We start from the raw sequence: 18,445 nt of genomic DNA on the forward strand, positions 1-18,445 counted from the left end.
ACCTACCTTCATCTATCACACACATGACTGACTTATTTCTGTCAAGGCTCTGCAGGTGGTGGTCTGCAGCTCTGTTGTTGTCTGTCACCCAGAATTGTCACAGTTTCGCAATACATCTCCAACATCTTCTTTCTTTTCCCTCTTTCTCATCTTCCCTGTCTCACTCATGACATCTGGAATAGCTCAAAGCAGTATTCCATGTGTGCATGTTAGTTTTTTCAGATTATCACACAGTAGTATGCATCTCTGAGTTGTGCGTGACGCTGGTTTGTGTGTTGTGTGTTTTGTTGCCATCTCATAACATCGGCTTATCTACTATATCTGTGATGCCGTCATCCTCGGGCAGAGCAGCACGTGGTGAGCAGGAGGAAGCTAAATCACACTGATGGCTATAATGACCAATGATGCTTAACAGAAGGAGATGGTTCTGACTGTGTCTGTCGTTCCCTCATGGCCAGCAAATCAATGCCAGCCTGCTCTCAAAATGTCAGCGACAGGCACCCCAAGGGTTTGAAAGACAGATCAGGGTGAGGCTATTTCCTAAATGGCTTTAGCAGAAAGGGGTTGTTTTAACCTGAATGAGAGCCATACATCAGCGTTCTACCACAGACTGCAGGATGGGTGTGAGTTACATCCCATGAAACTGTGCTGAAAGGTGGCCTATGCACCTGAGAGGACAAAGGGAGTGTGTGTGAAGTTTTAGGGTGCCCAGGTCAGGTTTTATTCTCCTCTCCACCAGTTTGTCTGATGCTGTGGTTTGACCAGATGATATCCTCAAATCTAATCTGGGTTATTTGGTTCTGTCTCTAATTATTTATTGAGTTTCCTTTGCCAAAAAAAAAGATCAGACCCTCAGAAAACCAGTTGATATGCAGAAGAGAGACAAAGAGAGACAGACAGAGAGAGCCACAGAGAGAGCAATTCATCAATTTTTTGTAAACACAGTCTGTTTATTTCTTGCCCTTATGGGACTTCTTTTATTTTTACTTTTAGCTTTTTTGAAACTAATGAGCAGACCAATTCAACTACATACTGATCAAATGACTTTGACTTTGTAGATTCTTTCATACACTGTTTTTCTAAAATGTAATTACACCAATTCTTTATACAGAGGTGGTTCCATTAATCCAGCTTTAAACAAAAAACGTGTTACTATTATGAGAATCACTTAAGAAGCTGTCAGCCAACTTTCAATAATTTCAAGTATTCTTTCTGATGTTGAAAGGATCCAACATCAGATTGGTTTTGTTCCTGATACCTTTTCTTTTAAGTCTCTGGCAAAGGGAGATGGACAATATGACATGAGTGATATTATATCAGTGAAATGTTGTAAACCTATTATAAATCTATTATCTGATGCATCACTGACTTCAGTAACTGCCAACAACACAGTTTTTGAACTTTATCCAGGTAGCCGATTACAGCTGATTGTTGGCAAATATCGGTATAAATGAGAAATAGAATATTATTTTAAAGAGAATGATATGAAGAAAGTCTGGGAAGGAATGCAGTTAATGAGTGGATGTGCAGGGAAAGGGAAGGTGAACAGATCCCAGTTAAATGGCACAAGGGAATATGCTAATAACCTAAATCATTTCTATAATAGATTTGACAAAATAGACTTCTCTGATGAAAGATAAAGACTTAAGGAAATGATTGGGAGCACAGAGGATGATAACTATACCCTGCAAACAAACAATCAGGAGGTATATGGTATGTTTATGAGGCTGAAAACTACCAAAGCAGACGATCCAGATGGACTGTCTCCAAAAGTATTAAAAGGCTGTGTTTTTCAGTGAGCAAGCATTTTTTTTCAAGTATTTTTAATTATTGTTTCTCTCATAAAGTATTACCTGATTTATGGAAACAATCTTGCATTATACCAGTACCTAAAAAGAAAACCGTTAAGTGTATGAATGATCTAAGACCAGTGGCTCTAACCTCTATCGTAGGGCTTTGACTCCGAACTTCGTTATTCGAATATAATTTGAATATTAAAAAAAATTATGATATGAATGAATATTAGGCAGCTCTTAATATTCAAACCTGTTATGGGCATTATTTTTTGTAAATGTGTTTGCTTGTAAACGTTGTTTTCAATAAAGATTCCGAGGCTTTTTCACGCATTTCAAACTGTAACTACACGTCGCGGCGACGCACGTCACGACTCATTTCCTGGTTCTCTTTCTCCATAAACAACGTGAAATCAAGGAGAGGGTTAACTTTTCCTGCTCCAGATGTCTCACCGTGGTCAGAAAGAACAGGGGAGACGCTTTGTTCCTCTCACTATGACTGTAGAGTCGCTACTCGCTCTGAAGCTACCGGTAATCACCGTCACTCTCTCACTCTACACACACACTCCCCCCACACACACACACACATACACACGCCGGCTCGACGCACACACCAAGTATAAACATCAGACCACTTACGTAGGCTATGGTGAAAGCTCTGAACTTCCAGTCGAAAGCATACTGTCTGTGTTTAATCCAGGGTCTGGCTTTTAATAATATTAACAATTTTAATAATTGTGTTTTTCTTCTGAAAACATCGTCTGCCTATTGACATTATAGACTGATACACTGCCTTCTGGTGGACAGAACATATACAACTTAAGTTTGATAAAAAATAGAGGTCTTACTGAAGGCATTTAATGGTCAAAATATTATTAATAAATATTCAAATATATTCGACTATTCCAGGTGTATTTATCTATTTCATTCTAAATTTCGTAGAGAACAGGTCTCAATTTGTTAAGCTAAACTCAAAAGTTAAGTCAGACAAGATCATGACAAACACAACTGAAAATGATGACTATAGTCACTATCAAAATGAGATAAAAGCCTTTGTTGATTATTGCGACATGCATTTCCTAGAACTCAACGTTAAGAAAACTAAAGAATTAGTAATTGATTACAGGAGAAATAAGACGACAACTGAGGCAGTGGAAATCAAAGGTTCAGTATTTGGGCATTATTTTTAATGATAGGCTAACATGGTCTGATCATGTTGACTTATTGATGAAAAAATTAAGTCCACGTGTATATTGTATGAGGAAGTCGCAGTCCTTTAAGGTGAATACAGATGTGGTGAGAATGTGTTTTATGTCAGTGATATGTAGTGTTTGGACTTACTGTGTGGTGGGTTGGGGTGGGAATGCTGGGGCAACTGAGAAGGCCAGGATTGATAGAGTGACTAAAAGGGCTGGAAAGATGGTGGGAGAGTTAAATACAGTGGATAAAGTATATGATGACCGTCTGGCAAAAATGACACAGAAAATAACAAGGGACCCGGGTCACCCTCTTCAGGTGTCAAGTAACGAAGTACAAATACTTTGTTAACTTACTTAAGTAGAAATTTTGGGTATCTATACTTAACTGGAGTAATTATTTTACAGCAGACTTTTTACTTCTACTCTTTACATTTTCACGCAATTATCTGTACTTTCTACTCCTTACATTTTAAAAAATAGCCTCGTTACTCCTATGTCAGTTTGGCTTGTTTTCATTCCGGCTTGTCATCGTTCAAAAAAACACACAAAAAAAAAAATATCCAGATAAATCGCGCCATCCGGAGAGAGTGAATTTGATTGTTGTTGGATGAGAAGTATAAACAAATACCATTCCGACACCCTATTGGTTTGTACGCGATCCATCGCACCTGCACAGACCTGGTGCTAATACGGCACCGGTGCCTTAACAACCGTTATCTACCGGACCGAATAGCAACGCGGATTTCGGTGCCTTATTTAGGTGCCACTTAAATGCCTGCGCTTCTCTCTGATGCTCTGAAAACGGACGTTAGAGGGAACTGAAACACACACCACACGGGACACTAGTTAACACTACAGTTGGCAGCAGGTAACGTTAGCCTACCGTTAGCTAACACCTGGAGTAAACACGGTTAAAATGCTGACAGCTAAATGGTGTAAAGGTGTGTCTGTATTTCACTGGAGAGGATTGTAACACCAGACTGTAGCTGCCGTTGTCTGAAAAACACAGAAGAGATGAGTCACCTTTTTCAGCCCTTCTGAGTCTGCAGGTATGCTTTTAATATAACATTATAGTCATGATGGCCTTTAGAAAAATGTTTTTTCGTGGAGGTGGGGTAGTGCACTATAGGCCCCTGTGGGGCGGGCTAAGCTTTTGTCCTTAATGGCATTTTTTTCCCCTTATATTACTTTTACTTTTATACTTTAAGTAGTTTTGAAACCAGTACTTTTACACTTTTACTTGAGTAAAAAGCTTGAGTTGATACTTCAGCTTCTACAGAAGTCTTTTTAAACCCTAGTATCTATACTTCTACTTGAGTAATGAATGTGAATACCTTTGACACCTCTGACCCTCTTCATGGTAATTTGACTGGCAAGGTTATGGAACGTAGTGGTAGGCTAAGGCCTCCTGTGACGAACTAAGCGGTATGCTCTCTCTTTTATACCTCACACTATCAGAAGCACAACAAGCACTTTAAACGTACATTTTTATAATTTATGTACTGTATTTCTGTTTTGTATAATGTATTTATTGTATTGTATTTATGCTCTATTTTTTACGGCCATTAAGGCAGGTATGAGCACTGTAATTTCCATTTTTATGGATGAAATAAACTTGACTTGACTTGACTTGATTTGCCTTGACCTCAGAAGTGTTCTGGCAATGGAGGATTTAATGTCAGTCGGCTCTGGTCTATACGGCTGCAAGTTTTAAGTTTTTGGGGGTGCAGACTTTGGCTGATTTAGGCTGAGAATCGGTTTCAGTTAGCAGCACTCAAGCTAGCTTTGTAGTGTCAACTCATGGCATTGTCCCAAGCTTGGCTGATTCTGGCAGGCAATCATCACAAATTTGTCAGGCAACTCATTGTAACGGATTTAGGCCACTGTTAGCCATTTTGGCTAAGTGGATATCTACCAGACACTTCACATACACCCTGAGCTTTGTATTACTACCAGAAATCTTTTTCCCCTGCTGATTAATAAATGTATCTTTAACCTGTACTACTACTACTTAATTTTACTTAATTTCTCTCTCATATTGCCACATGAGAGAGACATTTGGTGATGATTGATCTTTGTTTAGGTACATTAAACCACGTTAAGCTTTTTCCTTACAAAAGCCTTAATGAAGCAGAAACGCTTAATGTCAGATAACGTCCATAATAATTGGACTTTGGGTTACATTTTTTGACAGTTTTCACATTTTGTGATGATTGATCATTGTTTAGGTACATTAAACCACATTAAGCTTTTTCATATTAGGACTTATAAAGCCCATGAGAACCGTGGAGAATCAACCCACAGCCGCTCCGCTACCCTGCTGAAAATGTGAAGCAGAAATGCTTAATGTCAGATAACGTCCATAATAATTGGACTTTGGGTTAGATGTTTTTACAGTTTTCAGTGGTTATGAGGAGCAATATGAAGAGAGACATTTGGTAATCATTGATCATTGTTTAGGTGTTTTAACAGCACAAATCAGCACAAATGTAGCACAAACGATTTTTGGGGACATTCGGACATTAATGGGGAGCTGGGTGACGCTGGGACGTGTTTCCTGTTATGCCCACCTTGCCATCATTAAAGCTATAGGCTAGTGCATAGTTTCTGATGCCCCCATGAGGAATTCTAAGTAATGACAGCAACACTGTTGGCGCGTCCACATGACACAGCCATCCGTGATCGCGATTAATTAGCTTTGTAGCAACTCATTTGGTAATGGCTTGAATGTAACGGACGTTCATTAATATCAAAAAGTTACGCACTAAAGCTTTAAACCAAAAAAATCAGTCGAAACAATGGGAAAACTGATGGAGAAAACCTCTTCAACTTCATTCTGTCTCACAAACTACAGCATGATAAAGACATTGTAGCACGTTCTCCACTGAGCTGGAGGGAGGCCATGACAAACATTTCAGAGAGAGGCTGAAGTCAGTATCCTGCTGATATTAAAGATGTGGTATGTACAGCCCTATTTCAATACTCACACAACCCCTTTAAAACTATTTTTACTCACTCCATTCATTCATTCATACATCAGTTACCCTCTGAGTGAGAGCTGTAATGACCCCACATTGAGATAATGAGAGTGGTCAACATCTCCTGAACTGCATCTTTCTATTTCTCTGCCAGCGTGGGTAATTTTCAGTGAAGCTTTGCCATAATTTGTGTTACTATTAATGAGGCACCCTCAGGCTTCATGTTTGTTTGCACAAAATCATAAACAATGAGCAGTCTGTGCATTCTTTTTCTTCAGAAAAACTGTGGTCCTACATTGCATTTAACTTTTTCTAGATGGAATGCATTTAAATTATTAAGACATGACCCACAGTTCTATTTTTATCATAGTGTTTATCTTCTCTTCTCAGGATTTGGCATTTATGGTACCCGTTCTAATTGTGACATGCAATGTTGTTTTAGCAGTACGTTTTACAGGAGCACTATATGTATTTGAATCCCCTAAGATTAAGAGATAAGATATTTAAATTATTATTATTTAGAGGTTATTTTACCCTTATTTATAATTGGAGCATGCTGGACCCCAACTTGCCAACATGTCAAGATCCACAGAAACCAGTTTTACAGCTCAACAACATTTTAACCTAAAACATAAGAGTATAGCTATGGTTCACAAGGGGGTGAATCTGTAAGAATGTATGCTTCTGTTTTTATCTGCCTTTATCTAGCCATTGTGGATACTACATCCACAGCCACAGCCACACACACACACACACACACACACACACACACACACACACACACACACACACACACACACACAAATTTGTATCCTAGCTCGTGCTCTGCCCCATAAACACAATACCCGGTTATCACTGTCTTAGTCATTCAGCAGATTAACTTTAGCTGCTGAATAATAATAACATCCTGTTTGGTTTATGTTTACAACCTAAAGATAAAGCTGTATCCTCCTGGATCTCGTCAGTCCATCCTGACACTTCCATGTATTGTTTCATCTGAACAAAAAGATGGATCTAAAAAAACATAACTTCCCCTTCTGCATTTCCCAAATCTAAAATGCACAGCAAGATAATTAAGAAGGGACGGATGAGAAGAGAGTGTCAAAGCTGGTGTGTAACATTAGTATTTTAAGTGTCCCATTAAGTTGCCTACATCTATGAAAACAAGGGCGATAAGCCATTTAACATATTGTCATGTCTATAAACTAGTACAACAAGGTAACCCTACTGTTAAGACAGAGCTGCTTACACTTTATGTTTCCTGATAAAACCTAAATGAAATCCAGTCCAAACTATCTAAAAATCATGTTGCAGCACTAACTACATGCACATTAGGCAAATGACATGATGTTGTCTACTCACCTTCCTTTGTATTGTAAAGCGTGTTGTCAGCATTTTCCGTCGCCGTGGACAGGCACCAGACGCGGAGAGCAAAGAGCAGAAAGGCAAAGTTCTTCCGCCGCCTCCAGGTTCTCATGATGCCCGGGCTCGGTGAGGTGAAGTCGGAGAAAGCGCTCCGGTCAGAGTGCGTTATTTAAGCTGCACGACCAGAGACTTCACACAGGTAACAGGATGGAGATACAGATCAAAGCAGTTTACAGTGGTGTAGTGTGTGGAAAAAGCTTCACCACCAAGACTCCAACGAAATGTGGAAGGCTGTCACACCAAGAAAGAAGCTGTCAAAACTTTTCCTTCCTACGCCAGACGTTTGGCATGCAACGGTCTGGGGGAAAACGTACAAATACATGTGTTGGCTAAATGTTGCTCATGTGGTAGGGGTATGGCAAGGAGCGATAGAAGAGGCAGAATGAGAGGATGTTGGAGAGTAGTGAAGCGGACTTGCCATACCCATCCCCTCCAGGACCGGAGCAGCCACACTTCGCCATGTGCGCTTTAGGCTCCGCTGGGTCCTAAAGCCAGACATATACAAACACAATTTTACTATTACCACTTAAATGCATGTTACCCAAGTATAACGCACACAAAGAAGCATTAAGGGTGTATTATTATCCGAGTATATAAAAACGAAGATGTTGAAAAAGGTGCAAATGTACAATATTTCCACTGACTGCCGAAGTAACGTTAAGTTAGCTAGCTAGCTAGCTAACGTTAGCGTCGTATGAAAGCATTTACGGGAAAACATTGTATCCGTATGGACAGCCATTGTAGATATGTTAGATAACAAAAATACCTTTAAAGATGCAACCCGCTGCTGGATAACAAGTAAAAAAAATTATGTGTTGGCATTTTCCCGTAAATGTGCAGAGGGGACGCTAGCGCGCTTTTGTGTGTGTGTGTGTGTGTGTGGGGGGGGGGACGCTAGCTAGCTTAGTAGTTTGCAGCCCAACAGCCTACGTGTGTTTGGGTCAGTATAAGTGCTATCTTAACTTTTTTAAATAACATTATTGAAAAAACAATAACATTAATGTTACATGACAAACAACAGAACAGGATGTAAAAAAATATATAGCTAACGTTACAAAATAGAGAAAAGGAAGACAAAAAAAAATAAACATATAAATTAGCTACCTGCGACAATCTTGTACGAATATACTACGTTATTCATGAAGATGTTTTCTTTTTCAGTCAACAGAACTAAACTTTAAACTGAGCAGGATTTGCTTACGTTACACCATTATAAAAACAAGATGGTTGTAATTTGAATATTTTTGTGTGTTACAGAGACACACATATGTGGCTAAGTGTAAATTAATTGTAGCCTATAAACTGACGGCCAATCATAACAACCAATATTTTCTCCAACCATTGTGGATAAAGGTGTATCGATGGTGGAGGCTTCAAATTAAAACATTTATTAATTTATTGTATAACACAAATTGTCAAACATTATACAGTTAATAAGATCTTTGATGCATCTCCTTTTGTTTCAGTCCTTTGTGTCTCTATGGCTCAGTCTCAACTGCTCTCTGGTGTGCTAAAATGTCGTTTTTTTATCTAGTGGGTGCACAGTGGATTAAGATGATTGACTCCTTCAGAAACATAACCAAGTTAAATAAAAAAAAAAAAATTGAAAAGGGCACTTCCCAAGGTGGTTACCTAGTTCACTATGGCACTGCTTGGGATGTAATTGGCTGGAAAATGTAGTGTGAAACCCTTTGATGAGTTATGTACAATGAAATCTATGCATGTACACTGAAGGGATTATAAATTGACATTTCAAAAAATGTTAAGCTTTTAACCTGTTGAACCCTCAGTTCCCAGTAAAAGTTTATTTTCAAAATCTTTGAACTAAGGTTTTTGAAACTGTGTGCGTTTACACTAAACTTGTCTGCGCAACTCTCATAATTGAGGTTTGTAATGTTGAGATGAAATAAATATTATTAATAATAATATTATATATGTAATAATATTGTGTATTAAAAAAGTATTCAGTCCATGAAAATGAGTAATCCCTCATTTCTAAATACAAATACCCCTAGGATGAGATTGTCTCGTCTTTCTATCTCTGTGTCCAGACTCACACACACACACACACACACACACACACACACACACACACACACACACACACACACACACACACACACACACACACACACACACACACACACACACACTGTCATCACCCTGGCCCCATCTGTGTTTTGCACAAGCTACCTGGTCTGCTTTAGTCTAGTCTTTTTTAATTTGTGTACGGTGCAGGCCAACAAGTCACAGATGTCTCTGTGCAGGCGTCACTTCACTCTACATCTCGACTGAGGCTACAAACTGCAAAGAAAAGGATTAAACACGTGTCTTATTGTATTTGTCTATCTTAATTTTTATCTCTGAAGAGTTTTATTAAAATGTACATCCCAAAAAAACACCCTTATGTTCCATTGTTCTCTTTAAACTGTTGAATTGCTTCTGTCTGTGCTTTTGAACAACACCCCAGGCTTTTCTTGCCTGTTGCTCTCCCTAAGATTCAGTAAATATCTTAGATTTTAATTGGGAAGACTACTTGTATGAATGTTACAATCACAATCCTAGAGTACAGAGACACTGCTTGAAAGAGATGTCCATGAGGCTAGATGTTCAGATAAAATGGGTGCCAGTGCAATGACAAAATACTTATAATCAGTGTATCTGCTTCATGGTACACAATTAGCCCTGTAAACTCAGCTAGGGTTCTGCTTTCTAAGCCAGACATATCAGCCTTACCCTCAGGACATCTGAGTCATTCAAGGCCAACCGAGGGGTCTCTGAGTACACAGTCTACATTATGCGAAGATAGCAATGAGACACATGATGCCTTAGAGAGAGAGAGGCTGACTGACAGGAGCCCTTCTCCTCCTATACAACTGCCTGTCAGTCTGTGCTCATCATTCCACATGGCAGAAGTGCAGTTCTCCCATGTGGTTTATTCTTTTAAATTGCCTTGCTGGTAACACAGGCATCAGTAAAGTCAGTGGATATCAATACTGTTTACTACATATGTGCCTTGCTATGGGCCACAATCAATCCATCTGGATGCAAAAACCTTGTAGCACATGGCAGCTGGTCCATAATTTTCATACTGAAGGAGAATGAACTACAGCAGCAGACTAAAATTCAACATTTAACCTAGCATTTTGTTTGGGATTTACAGTACAACACTCAGTATTTAATGCAGAGAAACCCACTCACCAAAAGTCTGCCTCAACAGTATGCATTTATACAGCGTGTTTGTCTGAGACCTGCGGGACATGTCCTTCCGTTGTTTTCTCCTCATCCCAGCAGGCTCTTTTTAAATGCCTCAGAGATGTCAGTCACCTTTACACGTTATATGTGGGTTGCAGTTGCAGGCTGTAGTCTCCTCTCTTATTACAATGTCATCTCTGGTTGGGAGCTCTGTGACAAAGGCCCCCTTTCACAGGCGTTGCGTGTCTCCTGAGTTCGATTAGTTTGGAATTCCAGTGTTCCGGATGGGAGGATCCAGAGGCCTCGAGGCAGACATGAAGCCAATGACGAAACATGGTTCACCCCTCTCCCACTTTATACATCTACAGTACCCTACCAATGACAGAGTCAAGGTGCTTTGCTCAAATCCCTGAGAATACATTTCCTGAAAAATCACATTACTTCCACACAGAATATCCTTAAAATGCTTTTATTTTGTCTTGAGATACATTAGAGGAAAATGATATAGTAGATAAGGAATAAAATCATTAGGAAGCAAAATGATATGATTAATCTGTATTGCGTTTAATCACTGTTAATTTGAGCGGGAAAAAAAGATTACAATTTCATTGCTTTATTATTTCAACCGTCAAACCCTTCTTAATTTTTTATTATGAGTGTGTTGGCGGTACAAGGAGAGAAGGTTGGGCTTTGTCAATGTCTGCACACAACAACAATTAACGTATTACCATATGCCTTGAACATCATATACAATTTCATCAGTGGAATACTTTTACAGTATAATTTTGATCAACTAAAATGCAAATTTTGTCGTAATCTGTCATTGTGGCATAGACTGAAATATACAAATGTGTCTTTGTTACGTGTCTAATGAAATCGTGAATAAACGCTGGTGACAAATAAAAAGAAAACTAACTGCAAAATCTTGTTTGCAATGTCAGCAAAATACAATTTTTGTTTCTGTTGTTGCATTCCTTTGCACTGTAAAGCAGTCAGAATGCAATGAGCAAAGATACAACATATTAAACAGAAATTGAGCCCTAATCAAATGAATATATGCAAAGGCATGGAAATGATTTGCATAGAAGATTAACTGAATTTAATACAAAGTCATATTTAATATACATGTAGAAAAGTTTGGAATAGTCAGTGAATTAACCCCAATTGCTTTTCGGTGTTTTATCTTTGCAGGATCTGGTCCAGAAGTCTCTGCAAAACAACAAAATAACAAAAACGGATGAAGAACACATCTATCTTCACTCAGAACTCTCTTCCCTCAATCTCTTAGAGCAGCTCTGCATCACACAGGAGCGACTGCCGCTGCTACATTGGCTTTCCCTTCCATCCGCCTCACCCCTGAGGTGGCCAAGCCCAGGAAGGAGGAATAATTCTAGCTTGCTATCTGACCAAACACACTGCTATGCAATCACCCTTCTCTCACAGTACTACCCAACAACTGGAATCTCATTTCAGCCAGCAGTCAAAACGACCCACCCTCTACCTCTCACTATCAGACCCCTCTGTGACTCTTCTCTGGGCTCAACTTTTGTGTATGTGTTGCGGACTTTTTGACAGAAAATGAGGCCTCTAAAGCACACACAACTCAGCATTTATCGTGGAGGAACACACTCCTTTTTCTCCCAATCTCAGTGTCGTTGAGCCCGGCTAATAGCTTCATTTGAGAGGTGGCAAGGTCACACATCAAAGCAGTCACGCCTGCTCCATTTCCCCAAGAACATGTTTTTTCTCTTACAGAGCCATTTGACGTCACACTATGCTCTGTAATTGCTGGCTGTGTCAGTAAACCACACAGCGTTGATTTACTGTAGATTCACTGTTAAATTGAAAATTGTTGGAGGCCTGATGCAAAACAGTTCCCAGTTTACGTAAATGTACGAGAGAGATAAACGAGAGAGAAGCCAATCATCTTGAGATCATCTTAAATAACATCTTTGTAAAAGACACACACACACACACACACACACACACACACACACACACACACACACACACACACACACACACACACTCTCTCTCTTTCTGAAGCTGCCATGATTGTGTAATTATCTGTAAGAGATTGGAAAAAATCTCTTCACATTTTTCACATCTCACCTGACTGACAGCAAATTCATTGTTGTGGTAATAATGTGTCAGTGAGTTAAGGCTCACCCACACATGAAGCTGAATGGATCCGTCTGACACTGCATGCCCTAAATATGTCATTAATTTGCCACATGCTGCCACTGTTGGAAGATTTGGATGTGCATCATGTCAGCAGGGCCTAGAATAGGTTACATTTAGTTAAGTTATGTGTGAGCTTTGGTTTCTACTGTGCTGAAAGCCAAAACCACACTGTGGTATAAGGAGAGAAATGGGCTTAGTTGTGATGCAGTAAGGGTTTAGCTTTATCTTTATTTAGCTGATCTGATTTTGAAGAAAACACCAGCCACTTAAAAGTAACAGCTTCAACATAAAGTATAAGGGAAATTAATAGACAGATAGTGTGACAAATGGCAGAGGATCTTGCTTTAGCAGTCAAATAGTGACCTCTGCTGGATATGATCAAACCATGTTTCATTTTATGAACGATTCTTCTACAAAAACAAAACTTAATTTATGTACATAATGAGAATGTTTAATGTCGATTTCATTCAATTACAACAAGTCAAAAAAACCAAGAACTAGGAACACTTCAAGAACACCAAAATAAATCCAAATACTAAATTTGTTGTTGTATAAAGGTGGATATTTCTTTTTTGGTCTAGTTTGAACTGATGTTATTTTGTATTTAATTGTTAAAGTTAAATGTTTTGTCTGTCTTTTAACACCTTGGCACCATTTTGCTCTCTCTTTAATGTGTTATTCCTCAGATTGGTGTGTTTTATGGATTCATAAATATCCAATCAAAAACTCTGTGACACACTATGTTAAAATATTGTTGCCATAAAATTTACTGTGCCGACACCTGCTTTGAACATTTCTTATCCCCACCCACAGTTATAAGATGGCTGTGCTGAGATGATTGTATTATTACTTTTCACCCCTAACCCTAAAATTGGTGACAAATGAGTGTGAGTATTCATACAGTGGCTAATATCAACACCTCCAAATAAAACCTCCTCATCAACCCCATGTCTTGAAAAAAGCATTCTGGACCCTCTCAGACCCTGGTGCAGTGTTGAACAGCATGCCTTCAGTACAGTAAGCGCAGTGTTATAATTTGATTTTCATGTTTTGGATTTTAAACTTCTTTTGGTGCAAGACTGTTTGTTTTCTATTATGTTGAATTATAATTGTAGAAGTTGACACATTTGATCAATGTTTTGAATTGATTTTTGTACCAAAAATGATTCCTTACTACCTTTTTAAAGACGTCTACTCGCAATCTGTTGGTTTGTGATACAGCTCTCTTCTTCTCCTCCTCCTTTTTCTTTGTTACCTCCGGCAGCTTGTTGTAAATCCTACAGACACAAAAAAGGAAGTTGCATACAGGGCAGAGGAATACTGTATGGTATCAGAAGTATGAGGGTGGCTGAGCTATGCCAATGAAGTGGCATACCAGAGACAAGGTATTATCTAGTGAGACCACAGCCGGCAAAAACCTGGATCCACTGATAAACAGGTCTCCCACAGACTCCTTTTTCACTCCCACAACTACAGCCAATTTGTTAAGAGATCCTCCAAGTCAGATAGTGTCGCTTTTGAAAAAAATTACAATGATCAGCCATCATCTGATCAGGTGTGTCTTTCCAGATAAGGCAAGAAAAAAAAGAGATAAGACATACAGAGGGTAGCCCATATCTCCTGTCAAGACATTTGGACATAAAACATCTATTGTATCCGTACAGTATGTGGGTTTGTAAATGTGCATTGTGTTTGTGCACAAATCGGCATGCATGGCAGATATGATAAACAAGCTTGATGGATTGTGCTGAATAAGAAAAACAAAGAGCGAGGAGTGACGGAGTGACATCGTTTGACATGGGTTTGGTCTGGAGAACTCACCGTCTGGACCTCAGCTGCATCTCTCTGTCTGATATAGACCTCTCTCCAGGCTTGAAAAGGTTATCTAGGACATGCACACACACACACACACACACACACACACACACACACACACACACACACACACACACACACACACACACACACACACACACACACACACACACACACACAGGAATAACAAATAAGAATTAATATGCAAATGAAACCTTGAATATGTTAATGAACACTGAGGGAACACTGTGATCTCTCTTTTTCAGACACATTTGAGCATTAACACACATGTGCAAACACACAGGCACGCACACACTCACATGCACGCACGCACACGCACACACACACACACACACACACACACACACACACACACACACACACACACACACACACACAATCAAATACATACCATACATATCCATATCCAGTCTGGCTATTCTGTCTCTCACAGATTAAACGGAAGTGAATTGTCAGAGTGCTGCTGCTGCTGCTCAGGTCAACAGCATCCAGACTCTTTGTTCATAATTCGACTTCAGACTTCAGGCAGAGACCAGTGTGAGCTATTCATGACTTCTCCATGACCTTATTAAAAGTAAGTTGGTGCCCTGTAGTACCTGTAGTACTATGCCTCCCTACTTTATTAATGATTTAGTAGTGTTATAGTGGTCAGGTGCCTGGTAAAGTTGGATTTGCTGCAAAGAAAAAAAGCTGTAAACAATCTGCTGTGATGAATTTGTGAAAAAAGTGTCCATGCTGGTGTGATCAAAAGGTATTTAAGAAATTCTGATATTACTTAACCTATGACCAATTCCCTCGCTTTTACAATCCAATATTTTCTTAAAGCAGACAGAGAATCAAACAGTTGAGTTAAAACTGCTGAGAGAAATGTTTGATGTTGTGTGATAAAACAAGATAAAACAAGACTGACAGCGTTTACACTGAATATAACATTTCCTGCACTGAAATCATTGTCTACAACTTTATGAACATCAAAAAATACTAGTATTCTGTTACTATAAAAAGTTTTTCACTGACAGACATGTTACAGGCAATTTCTATATCTTGCTGGATAACATTTTTTGACAAATGCTTATTCAAACTAGGCATTTTGCTTAGAAATATGTTTTTCTTGCCCTTTACTGTACATTATGTCTAGGCCCCGATTAATTTTTTTGGCGTGCTTCTGATTTGCTCCGTTTGTTTTAGTTTTTAACGGTATTTGTGAATTTATATGCATTACGTCTTTTTCTATATGACAAATGCTTCTTTGTTGTGTTTCCCTTGTTTAATTTCTGTCTGCAAAACAATTTCACGTGGGATAAAAAAAGTTGCAACGAATAGAAAAGAAAACATCACATTTATATTATTATTATTATTATTATTATTATATTGGTCTCAGCTTGTGTGTATTCTCTGCATACAGAGTTGTTGAGAAAATATGCTTTAACTGATCTGCAATACTAGATAATGGCCAGCAGAGAGCAAAGTTGGATAATTGCCACTACACTATGAGAAGAATAATATGTATCAGCTGGCTGTTGAAAGATTATTTGATAAATAGTCCACAGTTCTTTGACAAGTCAACATGATTCAAAGCCAACATGACCACAAGTTCATTATTTACTCATTTCCCAGTGTATGTGTGGTATATGGGTTACATTTACCAGAAACATATATACAAACCAGAGCTGCACGAAGTAGAACTACTTCACTACTCTACTTAAGTACTAAAAGACTGTATCTGTACTCTGCTGGAGTATTATTTTTTTCTCCCACTTCCACTTTTACTTGAGTAGGATATTTTCGATGAATGAAATACTTTTACTCCGATAAATTTTTTATGTGCTGCATCGTTACTCGTTACTGTTGTGAATTGTAGTTACGGCTACGTTAGTTACGAACGATAATAACGTAACGTAAGAAATCCCAGAGATCGCTGTAAGTTTGTACTCTTTCTATTTAGCTATTGTTGCAGCAGAGTAATCTATTCCTGAGTAGTTTCAGTCTGAAATGAGTCCTGAATGTTAACCGTTTGACCCTGTGATATGAAGCTGCTAGTTTATCTGTATGTTGCTAGCTTGCTAACTTTCCTGTACATCACAAATGTTACTAGTTAGTGTGTGATACATTTTTGGGCGCTTTAATCGTTACTGTGCAGGAGAGGATGTTCATTGTATTTGCACAGTGTGATAACTGTACATTTTATTTCAGTATTTGTTAATATTTGTTATTTTTAATATAATATTTATATTTAATATTTGTTAATTCCTTTGGCTACAGCCTTAGGCTAAACATTTGACATTAATATAAACAATATGATATTCAAACTTTTGACTGCTTTCTTTAATAACTAAATAACACAATACTTGTACTTTTACTTTCAGTACTTGAGTAGTACATTTTAAAATAAACTACTTGCAATACTTAAGTACAAAAAATGTTGAATACTTTAGTACGTCTACTTAATTGTGGTGCTTAAAGAGCACTTCTACTTCTACTCAAGTCACTTTTTTGATAGAGCACTTTTACTCAAGTATGGGTCTCTAGTACTTTATACACGTCTGATACCCACTAAAGGAGCCTTTATCCCATCCCCAGTCCAAGGATTTGATGAAAGTCCCTGCAGAAGTGATGTAACGACACATGGGAAACATGGTAAAATATTGTTGTAGAAGATGAGGGCCTGCAATACACTCACCACTGGGAAACTATTTCAAGTGCTAGACTGTGAATTGCTTGCTGTCGTCACTACAGGTTGAATGCCAGTATCATATATGATCTACAGCTGGTGGTATGCTGCTGTCATCATGGGGGGTATGGCAGAAGCGTGGAAACCTTCTGACTGGTTAGGCAGCGATATGAAATTACTTTACCCAATTCCAGAGTTATTCAGTTGCACTTACCACTAAGTGGATCCGGAGTGGTGCAGTTCTTCTTTTGTTTGCCTCGATCCTCCCTGAGGCTCTGCACCAGGTCTGGATTGGAGTTCTGTGCTAGTCTCCTTCTCCTTGCCCTCTGCTCCAACCTCCTCACCCGACCCTGAGATCGACTGATGAAGTCTGGCCTGAAGAGCTCCAAAGCCTCCTGGGGTGGAAAGAGGGATACATCCAGTAAGATGCTTGTTGGTGGGAAGAATACAGTACAATTCCTAGACACTAATCCAGTGGAAAGAGAAAAGAAATCTCCATTGGGTTAGAATCTATTAAGAACATATACTATTCCTTAACCTTGGAGAATCCTCGTCACAGCCTTGTAATAGCTAAGAGGTATAGGCAACATGTTAATATTATGCTCAGCTTTAGTGGGGATAAAGGTAAGAGAGCTTTACTCACGGGGGATTCTGAATCCTTTAAAAACCTCACTGGATCTGAGAAAAACTTGTTATAATAACTGGGCAGGAAGACAAATCAAAATCAAAAAGAAAGAAGGAAAAAAAAAGCAAATTGTGTAATTATTAAAGATTGGTTTTCATTCCCCCTTCACTTGGCAGACGCTGTGTAAAACACCAACTAAAGCAACAATTTCTACAAGTGTAAAAAAAATCACCCCTAAGAGATGATGCTTCTGTTGTGATAATGTTTATTTCAAGAGTAAACACATTATGATTCTCTGTGTGGGGAACCTTAATTGAAATAGTCCAATACATCATTCCTAAAGGTTTAAAGTTTCCATATGGCACATACACTGCACTTTTCCACATAAACCTTATGCGGTTGCACTGTGTATAATACTAAACAGCTATTTGTGGTAGTTTCTTGACTTCATGTAAATGACCTTTAGGCTGTCAGCCTTGGATCTGTACTTTGTGGAACCATTATTTGTTGTATTTGCATCATCAGCGGCTCCACTCATT

At 38.7% G+C, this 18,445-nt stretch overlaps 1 protein-coding gene and 1 long non-coding RNA gene across 4 annotated transcripts in view; both read right to left on the reverse strand.

Moving 5' to 3' along the window:
• The window catches only part of adam12b (ADAM metallopeptidase domain 12b), a 98,758-nt gene extending 90,199 nt beyond the window's left edge, over positions 1-8,559 (reverse strand). For 2 of the 3 annotated variants that reach the window (XM_039783617.1, XM_039783614.1), the window contains exons 1-2: positions 8,162-8,269; positions 7,333-7,880 (exon numbers count right to left, since the gene is read on the reverse strand). In XM_039783617.1, coding sequence (XP_039639551.1) covers positions 7,333-7,447 — 115 coding nt within the window. In that variant the 5' untranslated portion in view covers positions 7,448-7,880; positions 8,162-8,269. Of the gene's footprint in view, positions 1-7,332; positions 7,881-8,161; positions 8,270-8,499 lie in introns of those variants that run through there. The other variant, XM_039783615.1, reaches the window with a different exon arrangement.
• Positions 8,560-11,684: 3,125 nt separating this feature from the next.
• LOC120547625 lies at positions 11,685-18,155 on the reverse strand. The gene is made up of 4 exons (XR_005637087.1): positions 17,496-18,155; positions 14,596-14,659; positions 13,952-14,051; positions 11,685-11,799 (listed from the first exon to the last, which is right to left on the reverse strand). It is a non-coding gene; the product is annotated as an uncharacterized LOC120547625 (long non-coding RNA).
• Between the last annotated feature and the right edge of the window lie 290 nt (positions 18,156-18,445).

The sequence above is a fragment of the Perca fluviatilis genome, chromosome 19 (genome assembly GCF_010015445.1).
Source record: "Perca fluviatilis chromosome 19, GENO_Pfluv_1.0, whole genome shotgun sequence".
Classification (NCBI taxonomy): domain Eukaryota; kingdom Metazoa; phylum Chordata; class Actinopteri; order Perciformes; family Percidae; genus Perca; species Perca fluviatilis.